Source organism: Phocoena sinus, chromosome 5, assembly GCF_008692025.1.
Source record: "Phocoena sinus isolate mPhoSin1 chromosome 5, mPhoSin1.pri, whole genome shotgun sequence".
In the NCBI taxonomy this organism is placed as follows: Eukaryota; Metazoa; Chordata; class Mammalia; order Artiodactyla; family Phocoenidae; genus Phocoena; species Phocoena sinus.
The window spans coordinates 64,038,499-64,055,675 of record NC_045767.1 but is presented as its reverse complement, the minus strand read 5'-3'; the positions used below and the strand labels follow the sequence as shown (position 1 = coordinate 64,055,675).

General features: G+C 48.4%; 1 protein-coding gene across 14 annotated transcripts in view; it reads right to left on the bottom strand.

The window, feature by feature from the left end:
* The window catches only part of TBC1D1 (TBC1 domain family member 1), a 363,204-nt gene that overhangs the window by 132,990 nt on the left and 213,037 nt on the right, over positions 1-17,177 (bottom strand). For 12 of the 14 annotated variants that reach the window (XM_032632302.1, XM_032632304.1, XM_032632303.1 and 9 more), the window contains 3 exons: positions 14,565-14,734; positions 7,310-7,483; positions 3,126-3,653 (listed from right to left, as the gene is read on the bottom strand). In XM_032632302.1, coding sequence (XP_032488193.1) covers positions 3,453-3,653; positions 7,310-7,483; positions 14,565-14,734 — 545 coding nt within the window. In that variant the 3' untranslated portion in view covers positions 3,126-3,452. Of the gene's footprint in view, positions 1-3,125; positions 3,654-7,309; positions 7,484-14,564; positions 14,735-17,177 lie in introns of those variants that run through there. The other 2 variants (XR_004349956.1, XR_004349957.1) reach the window with 1 other exon arrangement.

The following is a 17,177-nucleotide window of genomic DNA, read 5'->3' as shown; positions in this document are numbered from 1 at the left end:
TGGCCTTGAACCTTAATGCCGTCAGAAATGATTCCCAAAACTCACTGGAATGAAAGCCGGGTGGTGTCAACTACCTGGCAATCGGGAGGCTGAAGCCCCACCCTGACCCTGCAGGCAACCATTAGGTGGTTTCTGAACCTCTCTTCTCCTCAGTTCTTCCCTCTGTAAGATGAGGTGGAAGGTAGTTTTCCAGTCTGAAATAGCAGGTTCCCTCCAATCCAAGATAATCTGGAGCTATTCCAAACCCTTAAAGCAGTTTCAGTTTAAGACAATGTGGCCTGTAAATTATCTTCCCACACAGAAAGATTCTGGATCTTAATTTGTAGACTGTTTGGTAACACTTTGACAGAGGGGAGCAGGTGAAGGGTTGGGGGTGGTCCCAGTTGTCAGCTGTGGCTGCTACAGTTTTTAGTCTTCAGCATTGCACCATCAGTGACAAAGTCAAAATCAATCTATGAATCCGAGCCCTGCGGATCACTCATCATATATACTTAGCTGGAAGGCCCCTGTCAAATAACTCACATACGCATGCTACCATTCGGGTTAGGCAGGTTCCAAAATTATGGTGGTTTGTCTTCCGTCAGCTTGGTTAAGTCACAACTACCTTTCCTTGCGTCCCCTTCCCCAGTGGTTCTAAATGAGAATCGGCTCAAAGACATGCTTGTGTGATTTTTTGGAAGGTAAAGTGATGCAAGGGCCACTATTCTCTGAGGGTCATCATAGTCAGGTGTGGCGACCGATACACATGAGGTGCTAAAGGTCCCAGCTCATCCTCATTCTCCTCCGCTCTACCTCCAAGTTCTTCTTCCCAAGTTCTGACTTTGAGGCATGACCTAGGGTGGTTCCAGGCCCACCACCAGACACTGGCCGTCGACGCGGAGATGGTTACTACACAGCGGCTGCAGCTGCCTAGAGCCCCACGTGCCCCCCGCCCCGGCCCGCATCAGCATCTGTGTGTGTTCCGCCGCTCAGATGGGCCCCCTGGGGACTCCTCTTGGTCTGCACACCTCCTCCTGCACACCAGAAGACACCAGGGCCACTGAGAGCAGCCTTTTGCTGGCTGAAGGCACCGGGTCCTCTGCAGCTCCTCACACAGTGGCGTCTGCTCTCATTCCTGAAACAGCTCCTGCATCCCATAGCCCTCAGAGCAACCCTTCTCCCCAGATTCCCCAACCAAAACAAACACAAATCCCCAAATGGACACTGTTGTTCTATCTACGTGTAACTCCTCAGAGGGCCCCAAACCGAGTGTTCTGCATAGAAGCTGTTTTTCCATGTGTTCTATGTCACAGTGTGCTTCCCAGGGGCTCAATGTCTTTGTCTAAGAGGGTATAAATTGTACCAAAAGACAGACAACCTCCAAGTGCACACACACGTGTGCATACAGTTGTGTGTTGCGAGGAAAACATAATAGGAAACTTTCTTAGTTTAAAACCTTGCCTCTGCGAATCCTCAGGCAGTGATGTGAACTGAGACTCTGTCCCCAGCCGCCCAGAGGCACAGGCGGACTGTCCAACCTGTAATCACAGGCCTGTGTCCCCCGTCCTCTCCGCCCAGCGCGAACTCACAACAGTGCCCGCTGGCACACACCACGGATGTGGCTGGTCTCAGCAGCCCTACTATGCACACCCGCGCAGAGGTGTGCTGCACTTGGGTAGCAATACTGGGTATGCAAGACGCCAATCCCTCAGAGATCTCACTGCTGGTTAGGCCACATTCATACTCTCACCCACAGGTGTTCACCGGGCAGTCCTTCACTCCTGGGCTGAGAAGCAGAAACCCAACGTTTAAAAAAAAGAAAAAGAACACCGTAAAAGTGCGGGCATGAATTATTTGTTTTATTGCTTTTTATTTAATGCAGAGTCGATGTTTTTGAGTAATGGTAATAAGATGCCCCAAATTGAACATTATTGAACATTTACACAGTAAAGTATATGGAAAGAAGCCCTCAAATGTGAACTCCTTTAAGTTGTAGCTGGTGGAACAGCACGGGATAAAGGCTACTGGGCTTGTCATCATGGTTTATGACATGGGGAACAGCAGAGTCCCCACTGTCAACCAACTGTTTAGGCACCAGCAGCAGCACGTGTGCCTCCCTTGGAAATATCTTGGGAGATCTAGAAAGATTCCAGATATGAAAGCCCTTCCTCACCCCTCAGGCTTGAAAGAGACGCCCACCACGGAGGGTGTGTCGAAAAACTCCTGTGGAATAGTAGTAGTTACGAAGATACAGTAAAGAAATGGTTCTGCTGTCCTGGAAGTGAACTTGCCTCCACGACTCCTCTCTAACCCACCACCCGCTCCAGGAGATCATGGGGAAGAGCCTCACATGGCGACCAGATGACACCAGGGCCACTGAGAGCAGCCTTTTGCTGGCTGAAGGCACCGGGTCCTCATCATCCTGAGGGAGGGGGTCGCTGGGTTGTGAGTTACATTCAAAACGCACATCCCACCACAAAAAACTGCTCTCAGCTGCCGTACAGTTGATGCAATTTCAGGCCGAAAGTCTGAAAACTTTGAAAGCCCCAGAATGTCTGGGACCCCTGGAAGTCCTGACATGCAGGGCGACTTCCGCAAGGAATCCGATTCCCAAGGGGTGGAGACTCAAAGGGACACACGGCTGCATTACATCACACGACAGCAAAAATGAATACACGATTCTGAAATATGGATATGAAACACCACAACAAAGTAAACCTCTCAGACTCTACAACTGCAGGCCGCACGCTAGCAATACCTGGCAGAGTCTAAAAATAGGTGATTTTCCCATAAAACGTTTATCTACAATGACTGTGATCAATACTTAAGGGCTAAGCAAAAAGTATATGAAAACTACTCTTCTTAAAAGACAAACTTCATTAAATACCAAGCACAGTGATCAAATATAAGATGTCAAGTTTAAATAAATCGCTTCCGATTTTTCCCAGTGGTAATCGGGGCTTCCACAACAAGAATGGTCACGGGCCAACCGCACCCCTGCTGGTGACACTGAAGGTGTAAGTCACATAAACCCTCCTTGGAAGAACGAAGGGCCACATGTTGGCCAGAGGAATCATCACCTCCAGCCTCGCCGGCTTCTGAAATCCCACAGTATTATGAATGCCCTTTACAGACACAGTGATACTGAAGAAGGAAACGATAAAGAAACACAAAGGTGCTTTATTTCAAGTCCATGCCATCTAAATCTACTGAGTACAGTAACCGGGACCGGAGAGGGGACGTATTAGAACCTAAACGACGACAACACCACCAGGACGTTTGCCCCCCTGCACTGCGAATCTTAGTTCAGAAGAATCCGCGCGCTGGCAAGCCAGTCTCCTCCCTGAGAAGCACGCTTCACGCTCCGTTCTCCCTCCGGCATCTTCATCTCTCTCAGGTAAGGCCTGGACAGTGTCAGGGCGGTGGTGAGCCGGTTCTGGAGCTGTGCTCTGGCGGGGGCTGGGCTCCGGCCGTCAGTGGCCCGCAGGCTCGGGTGGTACGGGGTCAGGCTCTGGGCCGCCCAGCTCTGCCGTCTGCCCCTGGAGCCGCTCCACTGTCCGCAGCAGGGCTGACCTCTCCAGCTCCAAGGCCAGGGTCGCTTGCTTCAGCTTGCTTTCACTGGTCAGGAGCTTCTCAACGGTGGCTTCCAGGCTCTGGATCCTCCCATTAGCCACCTAGAGAATAAAAGAAATGAGAATGGAACTGCCCGGGGAGAACATGGGAGATCCACTCTGCACTCCACTGTCCATTCTCGAAGGCACTCTGGAGCCCTGTTCTGGCAGAGACACACCTCTCCACGTTTACTCTCAGTTCTGGCCACAGTGGAAGACTCCTCGCAGGTGGGCTGGGCCGCCCCGAGATCCTCCAGCACCCTCTTCCCCTGTCGTGGTTACTCTGGAAGCCACCTGTGGAGATGGCGGCTTCCCAGTGCAGAGGGAGCCCGATTCCCGAGTCACCCGCTACAGGAGGACAGCTGTGAAACGGCCTGAGAATGCTTCGTGGAGACAAGGCAGAGGGTCTGCGGTGCTGAGCCCTGGGGTCTGGAGCGTTGTTACTGCAGCACAGTCCGGCCCACTTTGACAAATACATGTATTTACAGGTACAAACTGATTTCAGACAGACCATCAAAATGGTTTCTATGTGAAGGCCCACGTAGTAACAGCTCTCTACTCTGAACCTTTAACAGTACCAAGGACGGGCATTTCCCCGGGAACGTGTGTGGAGCGCTCAGGGTGGCCGAGCTCTGCTAAGAGGGTCACGTGCATGGCCTCACTGGCCACAGACGCCAGCAGTGTCCCCACTCCCACCCGTCCGCATCCTCAGCACACAATCAGTGTCAGGCCGACCTTCCAGGTGCTTCTCTCTTGCAACGGACCCTCCTCTTCTCTCTAGTCCCCTCGGGCTGGCTTCCCAGGCAACCAGTGAGTTGGCCCCAGTGAAGCGGAGGAGTTTCCTGAGAAAAGCAGCCTCCTACGTTGCTGTCCCCGGGCCTCCTGGCCAATTCCAGCTCTCCGCTGCATTCTCGAGTGCTCGGGCCCGGGGTCAGTAAGGCACTGCAGTGGCTCGCTCATCTGACCGGCCGTCTACGTGTCCCCGTAGATTTTAGGTGGGAACAACAGTACATATTTTTTCTCTCGTTTTCAAAACAAGGGAAACAGCTTCTTGAACAAGACAACACTTGTGCTAGACAATTCTATGACTCAAAGCCTAGGTCTGGCTGTGACACTGGAACACTCTAAACAGAAAGAAGAAAGGACTGAGATCCTAAGTTTGCCGGCTTACCGGGCAAGGGGCGGTCACGCTGAGTGGGTATGTCCAAGCAGTTCTCTCCGACCCTCACACTCCTCCCCACGGTCAAGGCCTGGGACGGGTCCCACCTCATCCCCTCCAGGGACCACTCCTTCTGAAGGCCACAGCACTCCCAGGGGCACCTCTCAGCTTAGCAGTGAGCTGATGTGCATGGTCATTTACCGGCCAGCACGAACGTCAGGTCTCCTCCTCGGTGAGACTGAAGCTGTCTCACAGAAGAAAACACACCTCACCCTGCATGTGGGTCTGGCCTCCCAAAGCACCCGGCTCACGGGCACTCAATGACTGGTAGTGGATTATTCCAAAAAATGCACGTCCCTTAGCATTTGGCAACATCAGACATGTCTAAGCGATCGTCGTAAGTACGCTGCTGGACAGAAGAGCTAAGACAGTTTAGTCTCCAGCGGCTAGATGACATTCTTAAGTGTTTAACAAGAAAATAGATGGGGCTTTGGTATGTCCAACAACTGTATGAATGGAACAAAGCCAGGAAACAGGTCAATTTTGATACTTGGGCAAAAAAGCAAAGATTTATGTTGGAAAATTAAGTATTGCATTGAACAGCTATCCCTGGACTCTGAAAACTATTTAAAAAAAAAAAAGAAAAAAGGGAAAAGAGGTGTGAGTCTCACAGAACTTATGTGGTCTGGCTGAAAGTAATTCCACATGACTCAGAGGGCAATGAGAAAACTATATGCAGGCACCCACAAACGGACACACCACAATCCCTAGCCCAACTCTTTGAGAGCAGCAGCGTCTTACAAATTTTGGTGGTCTCTGGCACCCAGCACAGCTGGAACCGCGGCATAAGCTCTAGTCTTGAATGATACGTCCAGAAGCACAGAGCCACGTGGTCAAGAGAAAGATCATTCCAAGGAGGACATCTGTTGTTACCAATTACCTCTTGATGCGTTTCTTGAGGACGGAGATGTCTGAGCAGCTTTTCACAACTCCCTCTCTTCACAAAAGGGGTACAGTATCACAGGAGCAGCGCAAAATTACTTCCCCTCTTCATCACAAAAAACCCACATGGCATCAGCCTAATAAAATGCACCTTTTATTTGCGCAGTATCCTAACGAGACACATGCTTCAACTTCAAATCTGGGCTTTGTTAGAAATGTTTCCATCCTGCCGTACTTCAGGGACCTACTGTTTGTTTGGAAGGCATTTAAAATTACCACCTACACTGCAGACCCTTACATGCAAGATAAGGCTCTCCGTTCCCCGGCACCTCCCCTTCAGGTTACAGCTAAGACACCCTGCAGAAACCGTACTCAGGCATACTTTCAAGTTAGGACAGCTCAATCTTAGAGGAAAAAAGAGCTAACTTTCGGAATGTGACTGGCAGGCCTGGGTAAGGACAGACTTCTCTTTGTTCCTCTACAGCGAATATCTACTAGGTTTCTACTGGGGTAAAAATCCCTGCTGGGGGGAATACATTTTAGACAGGGGTTGATTTATTAAGCTCCAAATGCTGGCCTTTCTCCCATCACTGCCAAGCTTGTGTCTGCAAAGCAGCAACTTTCTATAGAGAAAACTAAGAGGCTAAGATCAGGATGGAAAGCTTATTCTCAGGACAGACCAGGAATACCACAGAATACATATTTTGGAAAAAATATAAAGTTTTCTCCACAGCAAGCTCAAAAATAATTTTTTAGAACACCCCCTTCCCCCCCTCCACACACAATTCGTTAATAATGACAGCTTTACCACCCATATTGACATTTAAAAAGCAGACTGTATGGTTAGTTTATTCTATCTGATTGTTAGAGGAGTGCTACCCCCTACCCCAACAAAAAGGCATCTTTTTGTCCCTGTCGCACAGATGAGGGAATCAGAGCAGAGCAGGTGACAGTATGGGTGACACTGGACCTAGCAAGATCTGGGTCTCTGGACTGCGCCTCTGTGCTAGCTCCATCTCTCCCTCCTGCATGCAGGTCTGGGTTTGCCTTTCTACTTACTGTATGTCCTCATCCGCATTTATCCATGGTAAGACGGAAGCTTCCAGAGGGGAGAACTGTGTCCCTTCCTGAACTGAATTTTTGCATTGGCACCAGGGACTCACGAATCCTGATCACAGGCTCTGGTTTACTCTGTTAGGGAGATTCTGTGGCACTTTCCTCACTCGATATCACTCCGAGGACCTAGCTGGTTTCGCTCCTGAAAGCTCATGCCTTTGACTGTCTCGTCATGACTCAAAGCGCAATCGCTGGCTATTCGGCTAATAGTGCGACGGCACCCTGAACCCAAGTCCAGCTCTGGGTCTGTCTCCTGAAAGGGTTAAGTGCAGAAAGAGCCTCTCAGAAAGTTCCAGGACAGTCTGACCTTAGCAAAGGATAATCTGTCTGCTTCCTAACAGAAAGGAACAATTCTCCTGGGCTACCTTTGATCGCAACTACAAACAACCAGAAGAATAAGGGCCTGCGGCCATGGGAAAACCCAGCCCGCCGGTGCCTCTGGTGAGTTAATGAACTACCATACACTCAAGGTTCGGGAGGCTACCTTGTAAATATGCCCTACCTGCAGTTGTTCAAGGAGGTCAAGGTTCTGTTTGCGTAAGCTGCTGTTGGTTTTCTCTAATCTGTCCATTCTTTGGTTGTCACTGAGAGGAGAGGAATCGATAAGTTCTTCCTGAAGCACATGGTACTCAACTTCATAAGCTTGTAACTGTTTAGAGATGTCCATCACAAACACCTGTGACACACAGAAAAGTCATCAGGCACTGAAAATGAGAAAAATCACACACACACACACACACACACACACACACACACACACACACACGACCACGTCGACGGGTGTCCACGAAGCACCTACTCTGTGCCTGATTCTATCAGTGATAAACAAGGAAAACTCTCTGCACTGAGAAGGGAATAATTTTACTTGGGAAGAGAGGATTTAAGAAGCATTTGGGGGTCTTCCCTGGTGGTCCAGTGGTAAAGAATCTGCCTTACAATGCAGGGGATGTGGGTCTGATCCCTGGTTGGGGAAATAAGGTCCCACAGCCACGGGGCAACTAAGCCCGCCCACCTCAACTATTGAGCTGGCACGGCTCAACTAGGGAGCCTGTGTGACGCAAACTACAGAAGCCCACGCGCTCTGGAGTCCATGCGCCACAACTAGAGAGAGAAAACCCGCACGCCACAGCTAGAGAGAAGCCCACGCACCACAATGAAGAGCCCATGTGCCACAACGAAAGATCCCGTGTGCCACAACAAAGATCTCGTGTGCCACAACCAAGACCCAATGCAGCCAAAAATAAATTAAATAATATATTTTAAAAAAAGAAGCATTTGGAAATAAACCAAAGGTAACAGCAAGTGTAGGTCTCCGATACTTATTTTTCAAAAGCCAAAGCCTTCTTTTTTAAAATGCTTATGTGAGTTTATTTTTACTTCTTATTTCAGTACTTAGATCATTTTTCTCTGAAAATTCTATTAGATTAGATTCACAACTATGGGTCAAAGAGAGAATGAAACAAAACAGAAGAATCACAACCCCATTTGCTCAGTCACCAGGTCAAAGTTTAATGATAGTTCAGTTGGATTTTCAGAGTTACAAGAACAGCTAAGTAATGGAACTGATTTACTAAAAAACCCTATTCTGCACACAAAATATGCAGAAATGAGCCAAAACCCAAATGTCACCCACATAGATGAGTGAATACAAAACAATGCCTGAGTTGCCTTCCTTTCCATAATAGTAACAGTCATGAAAAAAAAACCACTCGTGTGAAAAACAACCCCAAAGTGCAGAAGTGAGTGAGCTGTTCATATCTGTACTTTCTCTCGATGAGTGAAGTGAGCTGGATGGAAGCTGGGACGATGAGGCGTCAGAAGACAGAGGCTGCTGCTGCCCCAGGCGTGAAGCCCCAGGCGTGACGCCCCAGTGTGGATTTGAGAATTCAGTCACCACATTAAAAAAGCCAGATCAGAACACACATCTAAAGAATGAAATGAGTCTTTATAAGAGCAGAAACTAACTCTTCACAGCATCTCCTTAAGAAAGAAATTCCAACACAGTTAAAATCAGTGAAAAACTCACTGCCCTTGATGGTACCCTGTTAGCATTCAAACACGAATGAGTCCCATCTTTCCTGAAATCAAGTTTCAAAAACCATGTTTACTTTCTCACCATTCCCAGAAATCTTACTTTCTCTTCCAATCTTATTTTCTCTTCCTTGAGATTAATTTTTCAGCTTCCTGGTTTTCAATTTAATTCAATGGCTAATACTAATTAGGCACAAACGTCACTATAGGCCAAAAAAGTAATACACACTGTATTTGTGACGTGCGTGCGTGCGTGTTTGTGTGTGCAGTTGACTGCGTTGATCTGATTCTCTGCTGTCCCTCAGAGCGACCGTGAGCTGGCAGGGATTATCATCTCTATTCTACAGTCAAGAAAACTGACTCAGAAGCTTTCAGTCAGCCCTTGAATGGGGGCTCGGCTGGCGACTCCCTGAATGACCCTGAGCAAGCTACTTGACCTTTCCTGGCCTCGGTTCCTGGCCTCCACCACATGGAGGTGGGTAACACCCACCTGACAGCATAGCTGTGGGGAATCACGAGACACAGGCCTGGCAAGCTGAGTTGGTGCCCTAACTTAGCTAAGGGATCTGCCTCCACACAGCTGTCACAAAACCCCTCCCCATCCAACCTTGTGCTGCAGCAAAATGACAAAGGACGTCACACCATGGAACTTCTGAACAGCTCAGAGTAAAGACCACACACATTAAAACCGAGATTGCTGTGGCATTAGTGTGTAATTATAAACACGGTGCGGGATAAATGTCACACACATTTTTTCTTCCACAGAGGTTTTTAAATGAGCTCCTAACCTGGAAAACCTGGGGACAAAACCTCTGGCCTTTGATCCAGATTGATGAGCAGTATGGTTAATGGCTCTCAACCGTGCACAGAGCGGAGTGCTCGCCGAGGCCTACGTTAATCCCCAGGAACCATCCTGGGTCACAATCATCTCTGCTTAACTGCATCATTACCCTCCTGGCTGCCAAAGCACACACACAGCCCTTGCAGTCGTGCCTGGGAATTTATTCCCGACCATGGCAGCATATGGCTGGCGGTGACAGGAGCGCCCTGGTCCTCAAATGACGCTTTCTCACGTTGCTGTATATTCTTCATAACCGTAATTATACATGGCTTCATGGTATTCTACCAACTCGACGTATCAATAACCATGTTAATCCAGTCATCAAATGCTGGATATCCAGTTACTTGTAAGTTTTTGTTATAAACGACAACTTTAAACATCCTCATATGTACGGCTTTTCCCATATTTTGGATTATTTCCTAAGCATACATTCCAAGAAATGGGATTACTGAGTCAAAGGGTACAAATATTTTACTGGCTCGTGATACATATTGCCAAATTGCTTCCCAAACGGGAATAATCCACATACAATGCCATTAGCAACGTAAGAATGTGCCAGATACAGTATACCCTTGGCACTGGGTACTGGGATTAAAATGTTTCATTTTGTTATTCTAGGAAGGTAAAGCATTATATGTTATTTAAGTTTAAATTATGCACGAAGCTGAATATTTTCCCAGATATCTGCTTGCTAGACGAGTCTCCTCCTTTAGAGAACTCGTTTCTGTTCCTGGCGCGCCTGCTCTTGGAGACTTAGTGTTTCTCTTTGCTGTCTGTGGACACTCTGTAATGAAGCCATCCACCCTGATGGCTGCAGAACTAGTCACATACTTTCCACCCTCCCCACCCCCAGACCCGTCCCCCCAGCCTGGTGGTCTCAGTGGCATACCAAGAGCTGGATGGGGGAGCCTCTGCCTGGGTATCAAAAATAAGGGGGTGCAGTGTCTGTGGTGAATTTAAAAACAAAAATAAACCCAACTAAAAGTTGGTCTGCTTTTTATTATCACCACATGCAAGCAATTCTAAACAATGTCAGTAGTAAAGTACTCCTCCCTGCCGTACCCCACCCTCTTGGTACGGCACTGACTGGCCTTTTAAAAAACTAGTTTTCAATAGTGCAAGCTGCTCAAGCAGTAAGGGCTCCTCCCAAGGCAGAAGGGGCAGTCTCACCACTGTGGTTCTGAAGAGCATCTTTTGAACAAAGGAACGTTGTTAAGATTCTGGTTTCTCTCCTACAAGCTCAACTAGAACACAGGCTTGTCTGGTGTGCTTACAATAAAGTCGCTCACAGCAGAGCTTTCCAACGTGCCCGTGTGTGTGTGCGTGTCTGTGTGTGTGCGCGCGCGCACGTATCTCCTGGGCATCTTGCTGAAATGCAGATTCTGACTCGGCGGGTCTGGAGTGGGGGGCCCAGATTCTGCGTAAGTTCCTATATGATGGTGCTGGTCTGGGACCGCACTTGGAGCAGGGCCCAAAGGACGCTGAAAATAGGCTATTTGCCCCGTCCTCCAAAGCCCCCCTTCACCTGCTCTCTTCCTTACACTGACCTGAGGCTGCACAGGCACACGGCACTTGCTGTGATGAGATGACACCCCTGACCTCCCTCCTCTTCCTTTCTGTTTATTCCCAGGGCTTCCCCCTTCTTGTGAGGCGATTTTTATGGCTCACGTTCAACTGACAGTTAAGTCACGCTGAGGAGCTGCCACAGAGCCTCAGAGACCCTTGTCTCCACGCCCTGGACTCTGTCAACTCTGGGCCTGCCCCTCGGTGGCGGCTCCCAGCCTGGCTGTGCTGAGTGGGAGCTCCAGGGCCCTGTCCTTGGGGACTCTCCCCACCCTGGATGCAGACTGTGTCCCAGCGGCTCGAGCTGAGGCTTCCACGGAGACGGTATTTAATGAAATGGAGCCTGGCTATCACAGAGGTCCAGCCCAGCTCCATCCTTCCACACACAGGACAGCAGCACGCAAAGAACGCAATGTCACTTCCACCCTGTGGGCTCTCCAAGACTGCAGAGAAATCACGCTGCCCCTCAGGCCTCCCGGCTCTGAGTAGAACTTGAGACTAGAGCACCCTCTGCAGGGAGGGGATGGGAGGGGGCAGCGAGCAGGCAAAAAGCTTGACAGCCTGCAGAGGTCAAGTTCCAGATGGAACACGTTGGAGGGAAGGAGGGCGGAGAGTTGCCGGGCCTTGAGTCTTGTTTCCCAGTGAGACCTGTGGCAGGCTGAAAACCTGGACCTCAGATGCAGATGCTGTGTCCCTACTTCCAATCCCCGCGCCTCCCGCCCCCCCACCCCGGGGAAAGCTGAACCGGCACCTAGAACTTCTCTCTCGCTCCCGTGCCTTCGCATGTACTATAATGGGGGGTTAGCTGACTACAGCCCGTGGACCAAGGCTGTCCCGCCACATGCTTTGCAAATAAAGCTTTACTGCAACACGGCCGCTTCATTCTGACAAATACTGGCTCTGGTGACCTTCATGCTGCAGAGGCTGAGCTGACCTCACGTGACTTTACGGTCCACAAAGCCTGAAACACTTCCTCCCTGGCCCTCTGCGGAAAAGGCCCAGCTGAACTCAACTCCCTCCGCTCCCCGGTCCCCACTCCCCACTCACTGCTCACTCCCTGCACAGCCCGCTCCTGCAGCCCCTGCACAGCCCCACTGGAGCTCCCACCACTCTTGCAGTTACTGGTTACACACTCCTTTTCTACACAGGATGGGCTCTGGTGCCCCAGAGCACGTTACACTCTTGGCTCTGCCACCTCGTACAGGGTGCTGGGCGTTTACTCCCTCCGGGCCCCAGAGTTGTTAAGGAGCCAATGGAATAAAGCATGCCAAGTTCAAAACGGATGCCTCAAACAACTGAGGCACACACCCAACTGTCCTCTCTCCACACTGTGTCCATTTCTATTCTCCCAACATTAAAGAGCACCTTCACACCCTCAGTAGGTATCCTTTACAGACGAGGGGAGGAAAATGGGTTTTTTTTTTTTCTGGTGCTCCATATCCAGAAGGTAACCACATGGGTGAGGCTGCCTGCCTTTTAGCCAGGCCCCAGGCAGCAGGTCAGGGCACTCACTGGCACAGACTTGGCTTTAGGGAACCAAGGCTCTTGCATTCTCCCCTGCAGCCAAAAAACATAGGTATGTGCAATGAAAGCTCTAAAAGGGAGGAAATGCATGGAAGTGTCAGAAAGTAAAGAATCAAAGGGTGGAGAATTCAGTCTTAATACACAGGTAGAGTCCAGAAAATCTCTGATTAAATGACACCCGCAGGCACTTGGTGGAGCTGAGTAGCTGCGAAAGCTTTGAAGTGAGAGGGCCTGAGTCTGAAACCCTACTTTCCCACTTCTCGGCAGCATGACCGTGGGCCAGCTAATCAACCACTTTGAACCCTAGGTTGCTCGTGGGTTAAAACCACTTGTCCTCTCAGGAATTCAGTCATGACTGAATGAAACCATGTGTGCATATGCAGAGTCACAAAGAACCTGGCAAAAAGCAGGGCGTCAACAAGCCAGAGCTATTCACACTGAGAGGAAGGCGCCAGGGAAGTAAAAGTCTCTCAATTAACTGAAGAAGAAAGTGCAGAGACGAAAAGAGCTGCTCCTTCACGTAGGCAAATGAAATGTGCAGAGACCCGAAGTGGCACCCAGGCAAAACCGTCTCCCTCTTCCAGCCCAGACTTGCCTCCTTTTCTGGGCTCAGCACCTAAGGAGGGGCAGCAAATGAACCACAAACTGCTGCAACTGCGTGCAACCCACCACTCTCAGACTATCAGAAACCCTCAGAAGAAGGATTTTTTAAAACACGGCTTTGGGCTTCCCTGGTGGCGCAGTGGTTGAGAGTCCGCCTGCCGATGCAGGGTACACGGGTTCGTGCCCCGGTCGGGAAGATCCCACAGGCCGCAGAGCGGCTGGGCCCGTGAGCCATGGCCACTGAGCCTGCGCGTCCGGAGACTGTGCTCCGCAACGGGAGAGGCCACAACAGTGAGAGGCCCGTGTACCACAAAAAAAATAATCACGGCTTTATTTCACTATTTGCTTTTACCCAATTGCTCTATGTTTTCATTACATTTTCAGGTGAGGTAAGTTCTAGGCTAATGAGAGGCCCCGACTGCTGAGTCTGTGGGATCTCTGCACTGGGCACCTTCTGGAGCACTCGCCATCCAGCCTCCGGACACTTCCAAGGGTGACCTCACCCGCTGTCAGGCAGCTGAGTCCTGCATGGTCAGCAATCATTACTGGAAAATTCTTCCTGATACACAGTCAAAATCTGCTCCCACTCCTAAGCCAGGCCATTAACAACTGGTCGAGCTGCAATTCCAGGATCACCTCACCCTCAACCCCTAACATTTCAGAGAGTGATACATGCATACATGCAATGCAGTTCTACTGCATACAGAAATCAGAGGGACTAGAACCACAGATGAATGTGGGACTGAACTCTATAAAACACACACACACACACGCTCTCCAGAACAAAGTTATGGAATATACACTCTTTATCACAACTTCATATCAACAAGTTAAATTTTTAGAAAATTCCAATTAATGCCATTTCAGCACAAAAAAATCAAAGCACTCATTTTACAAAAGCCTACGTTGAATAAAAATGTATGTATTTCAGAAGAACAAACGCCTTTTAATTGTAAGAAACTACCGATAGTTTGTGCTGGTTATCACACCTACACACTCTCAGCACACGCACACGCAGACACACGTCTGATCATGGAACAGGGATTCGAGATGTGCCTCTCACGAGCTGAGCATTGCTGCTCAGGACACACAAAGTGGTAGGAAACTGCTCCTCCTCAAAAAAAAAAAAATGGAAATTCAGCTTCTGCATATCCAGAATCGCTGGAACATTTGGAAGGTCCAGACTGAACCATACCTGACTGATGGTCTTTTCCATCTGCACCAAGCCCAGGTTGGGTAGCGTGCTTTTTATAAAGTCAACTATAGTTTCTAGGTTTTCATGTTGCAGAATCAAGGGCTTATGGCTTCCCAACAGACTTAAAGCCACTTTAAATATGACCTCTGATCCCTGAAGAAAGATCATATCTGGGAAAACACAGAAAAGCAGAAAGTTAAGCCGGACCAGATTCTGATGAAATGGCACTCCATTCCCCTTCACACACATCGAAGAGCAGGACTGTGGGAAATGCAACCCCAAATTATAAGATCCTGGTATTTCAGACAGGGCTGTCAAGACAATATAGCAAATAATAAGTAAATATGTAAATACATATGTAAATATACATATATTATATATACTAAACTACTGCTAAAATTTTGTCACAGGTTCAGATAAATCTGTTTTTCACTCCAAAAATATATTAAATTCAAACATACCTCAAAAGTTGAAACTGTGAAAAAGAAAAGTTCATTAGTCTATTTTTTCAGGAATTCTCTGGATTTCAAAGGAGTTATTACTAAAACACATATTTTTATGAGTAAAACAAAGATGTGTATAAACACTCTATCCTAATCTCTGCTGCTGTTAAGTGAAGAAAACGCCCCTGTTTCCTCTGCTTTGAAATAAGGGGTTGAATTAAAAGATCTCTAAAAACTGTAAAAAGCCTGCACCATTGCAAAAGTACATTATTAAACACTTAACAAGTATACTGAATTTTAGCATAATAATGGAATAAAAAATTTTTTCCCTCTGAAGAATTCAAAGAACTCTATCAGGGTTATTTTCTAGTTCTTGCCATTTTTTCCCTTAGAATGGTTGGCGAATGTTAACAATCCCCACACCTACGGTGCACAGTAAGAGGGAGGGCAAGTGGGCCCCCAGCCCAGCCCAGCCCAGCCCAGCCCTGGCTCCACCTTCCCCAGAGTTGAAGCCATTCAGAAAGAGACTCAAATGTCCTGGGGCTCAAGCACAGCCCTAATAACTAAATGTTGGGTGACTAAATTGGGGAAAGTTACCTAACAACTGGAATAATAATGTAAGAAGAAATGTAATTTTAAAAGATGGGAGCATAAATCTAATTAGAGGCAACTGTCAATATTCTCTTTTTTTTTCTGGGGGTGCTGCAGGAGAATGGAAGGGACAAAGAAGCTGTACTTTCCATCAAGTCAAGGAGGACAGAAGCAGGTGAGAGGGAGAATTCCCAGCCTGTGCCTCTCTGGGTGGTTTAGGGGGATGAGAAGTGAAAGCCATTAAGAAACAAGCCACTGAGCACAGGCTGGACGTGTCCCAGGGTGGTTTGTGGATGGCATAAGGGAGACACCCAAGCACCGGCTGGCTGGGTCAGCCCCGGAGATGCTGCGAGACCATCACGTGAGCAGACCTGGCGCCCGGCTGGGTGCAGCCCTGCAGGCAGCCACTCCCAGAGAGCCCAGGGCCACACTGCTCCCTCAACTTCGCACTGCTCCTGGTTCAGGGCAGCTCCACGCAACTGAAAAGGACAGATGCTGCCTCCTCAAGTCTGGCTGTAGGGGCTGGTAAGATAAACTGGAGAACAGATCACTTCTTTGAAATCTGAACTTCTTAGGGGGAGGAGTACATGTATCGACGCAGTGCTATGGAAGAATAGTCCTGTGAAATGTCTGATTTAAAAAATATGCAGTCTACCCATGCAATTCACCACTACAGAAAACATAAAGATCAAACATTGCGCTACAGGGGCTTCCCTGGTGGCGCAGTGGTTAAGAATCCGCCTGCCAGTGCAGGCGACACGGGCTCGAGCCCTGGTCCGGGAAGATCCCACATGCCACAGAGCAACTAAGCCCGTGCGCCACAGCTACTGAGCCTGCGCTCTAGAGCCCACGAGCCACAACTACTGAAGCCCGCACGCCTAGAGCCCGTGCTCCGCAACAAGAGAAGGCACCGCAGTGAGAAGCCCGCGCACCGCAACGAAGAGTAGCCCCCACTCTCCGCAACTAGAGAAAAGCCTTTGCGCAGCAATGAAGACCCAACGCAGGCAAAAAAAAAATTTTTTTTTAAATAAAATAAGATTGCGCTATAACTAAGACATATTTTTAAACAGAAATGACATTTCCAAAAACAAAGTAAATTTGAAGTTTCTTTGGTTTAGACAGTAAGACTTCCTTTCAATATATGAACATTTATAGCTGAATAAAAACTGATGGCATCTATCAGAATCAATGTCAAGGCATTCTTTGCAGGGATCCTGGGGAGTGGACTGCACTACCAGACCAATGACGTGCTATATAGCTCAGAATCTTCCGTCTCTGGGGCAAGTACCTTAAATTTAGATATAGTCCCACATCTAAGCCAGCTAAAATAAATAACAACTGGGGAACTTTTATGAGCACAATCAAATACACAATCCACATCAGCAGTCTTAAGATTAACAACGGTCTTCCAAGTTTTCTTCCTTTAGGATCTTGGTTTTTATAACAAATCTACTGACTCGTAGAGTGCTTCCTGTGATTCTGAACTTTTCCAAACTGTAGGAAGAAAACAAAGGGAAATCTGGAGAGGTGGTTTTTTTCTTTAACTCTTTTTTGGTTATCTTAAAACCAAAACAAAACA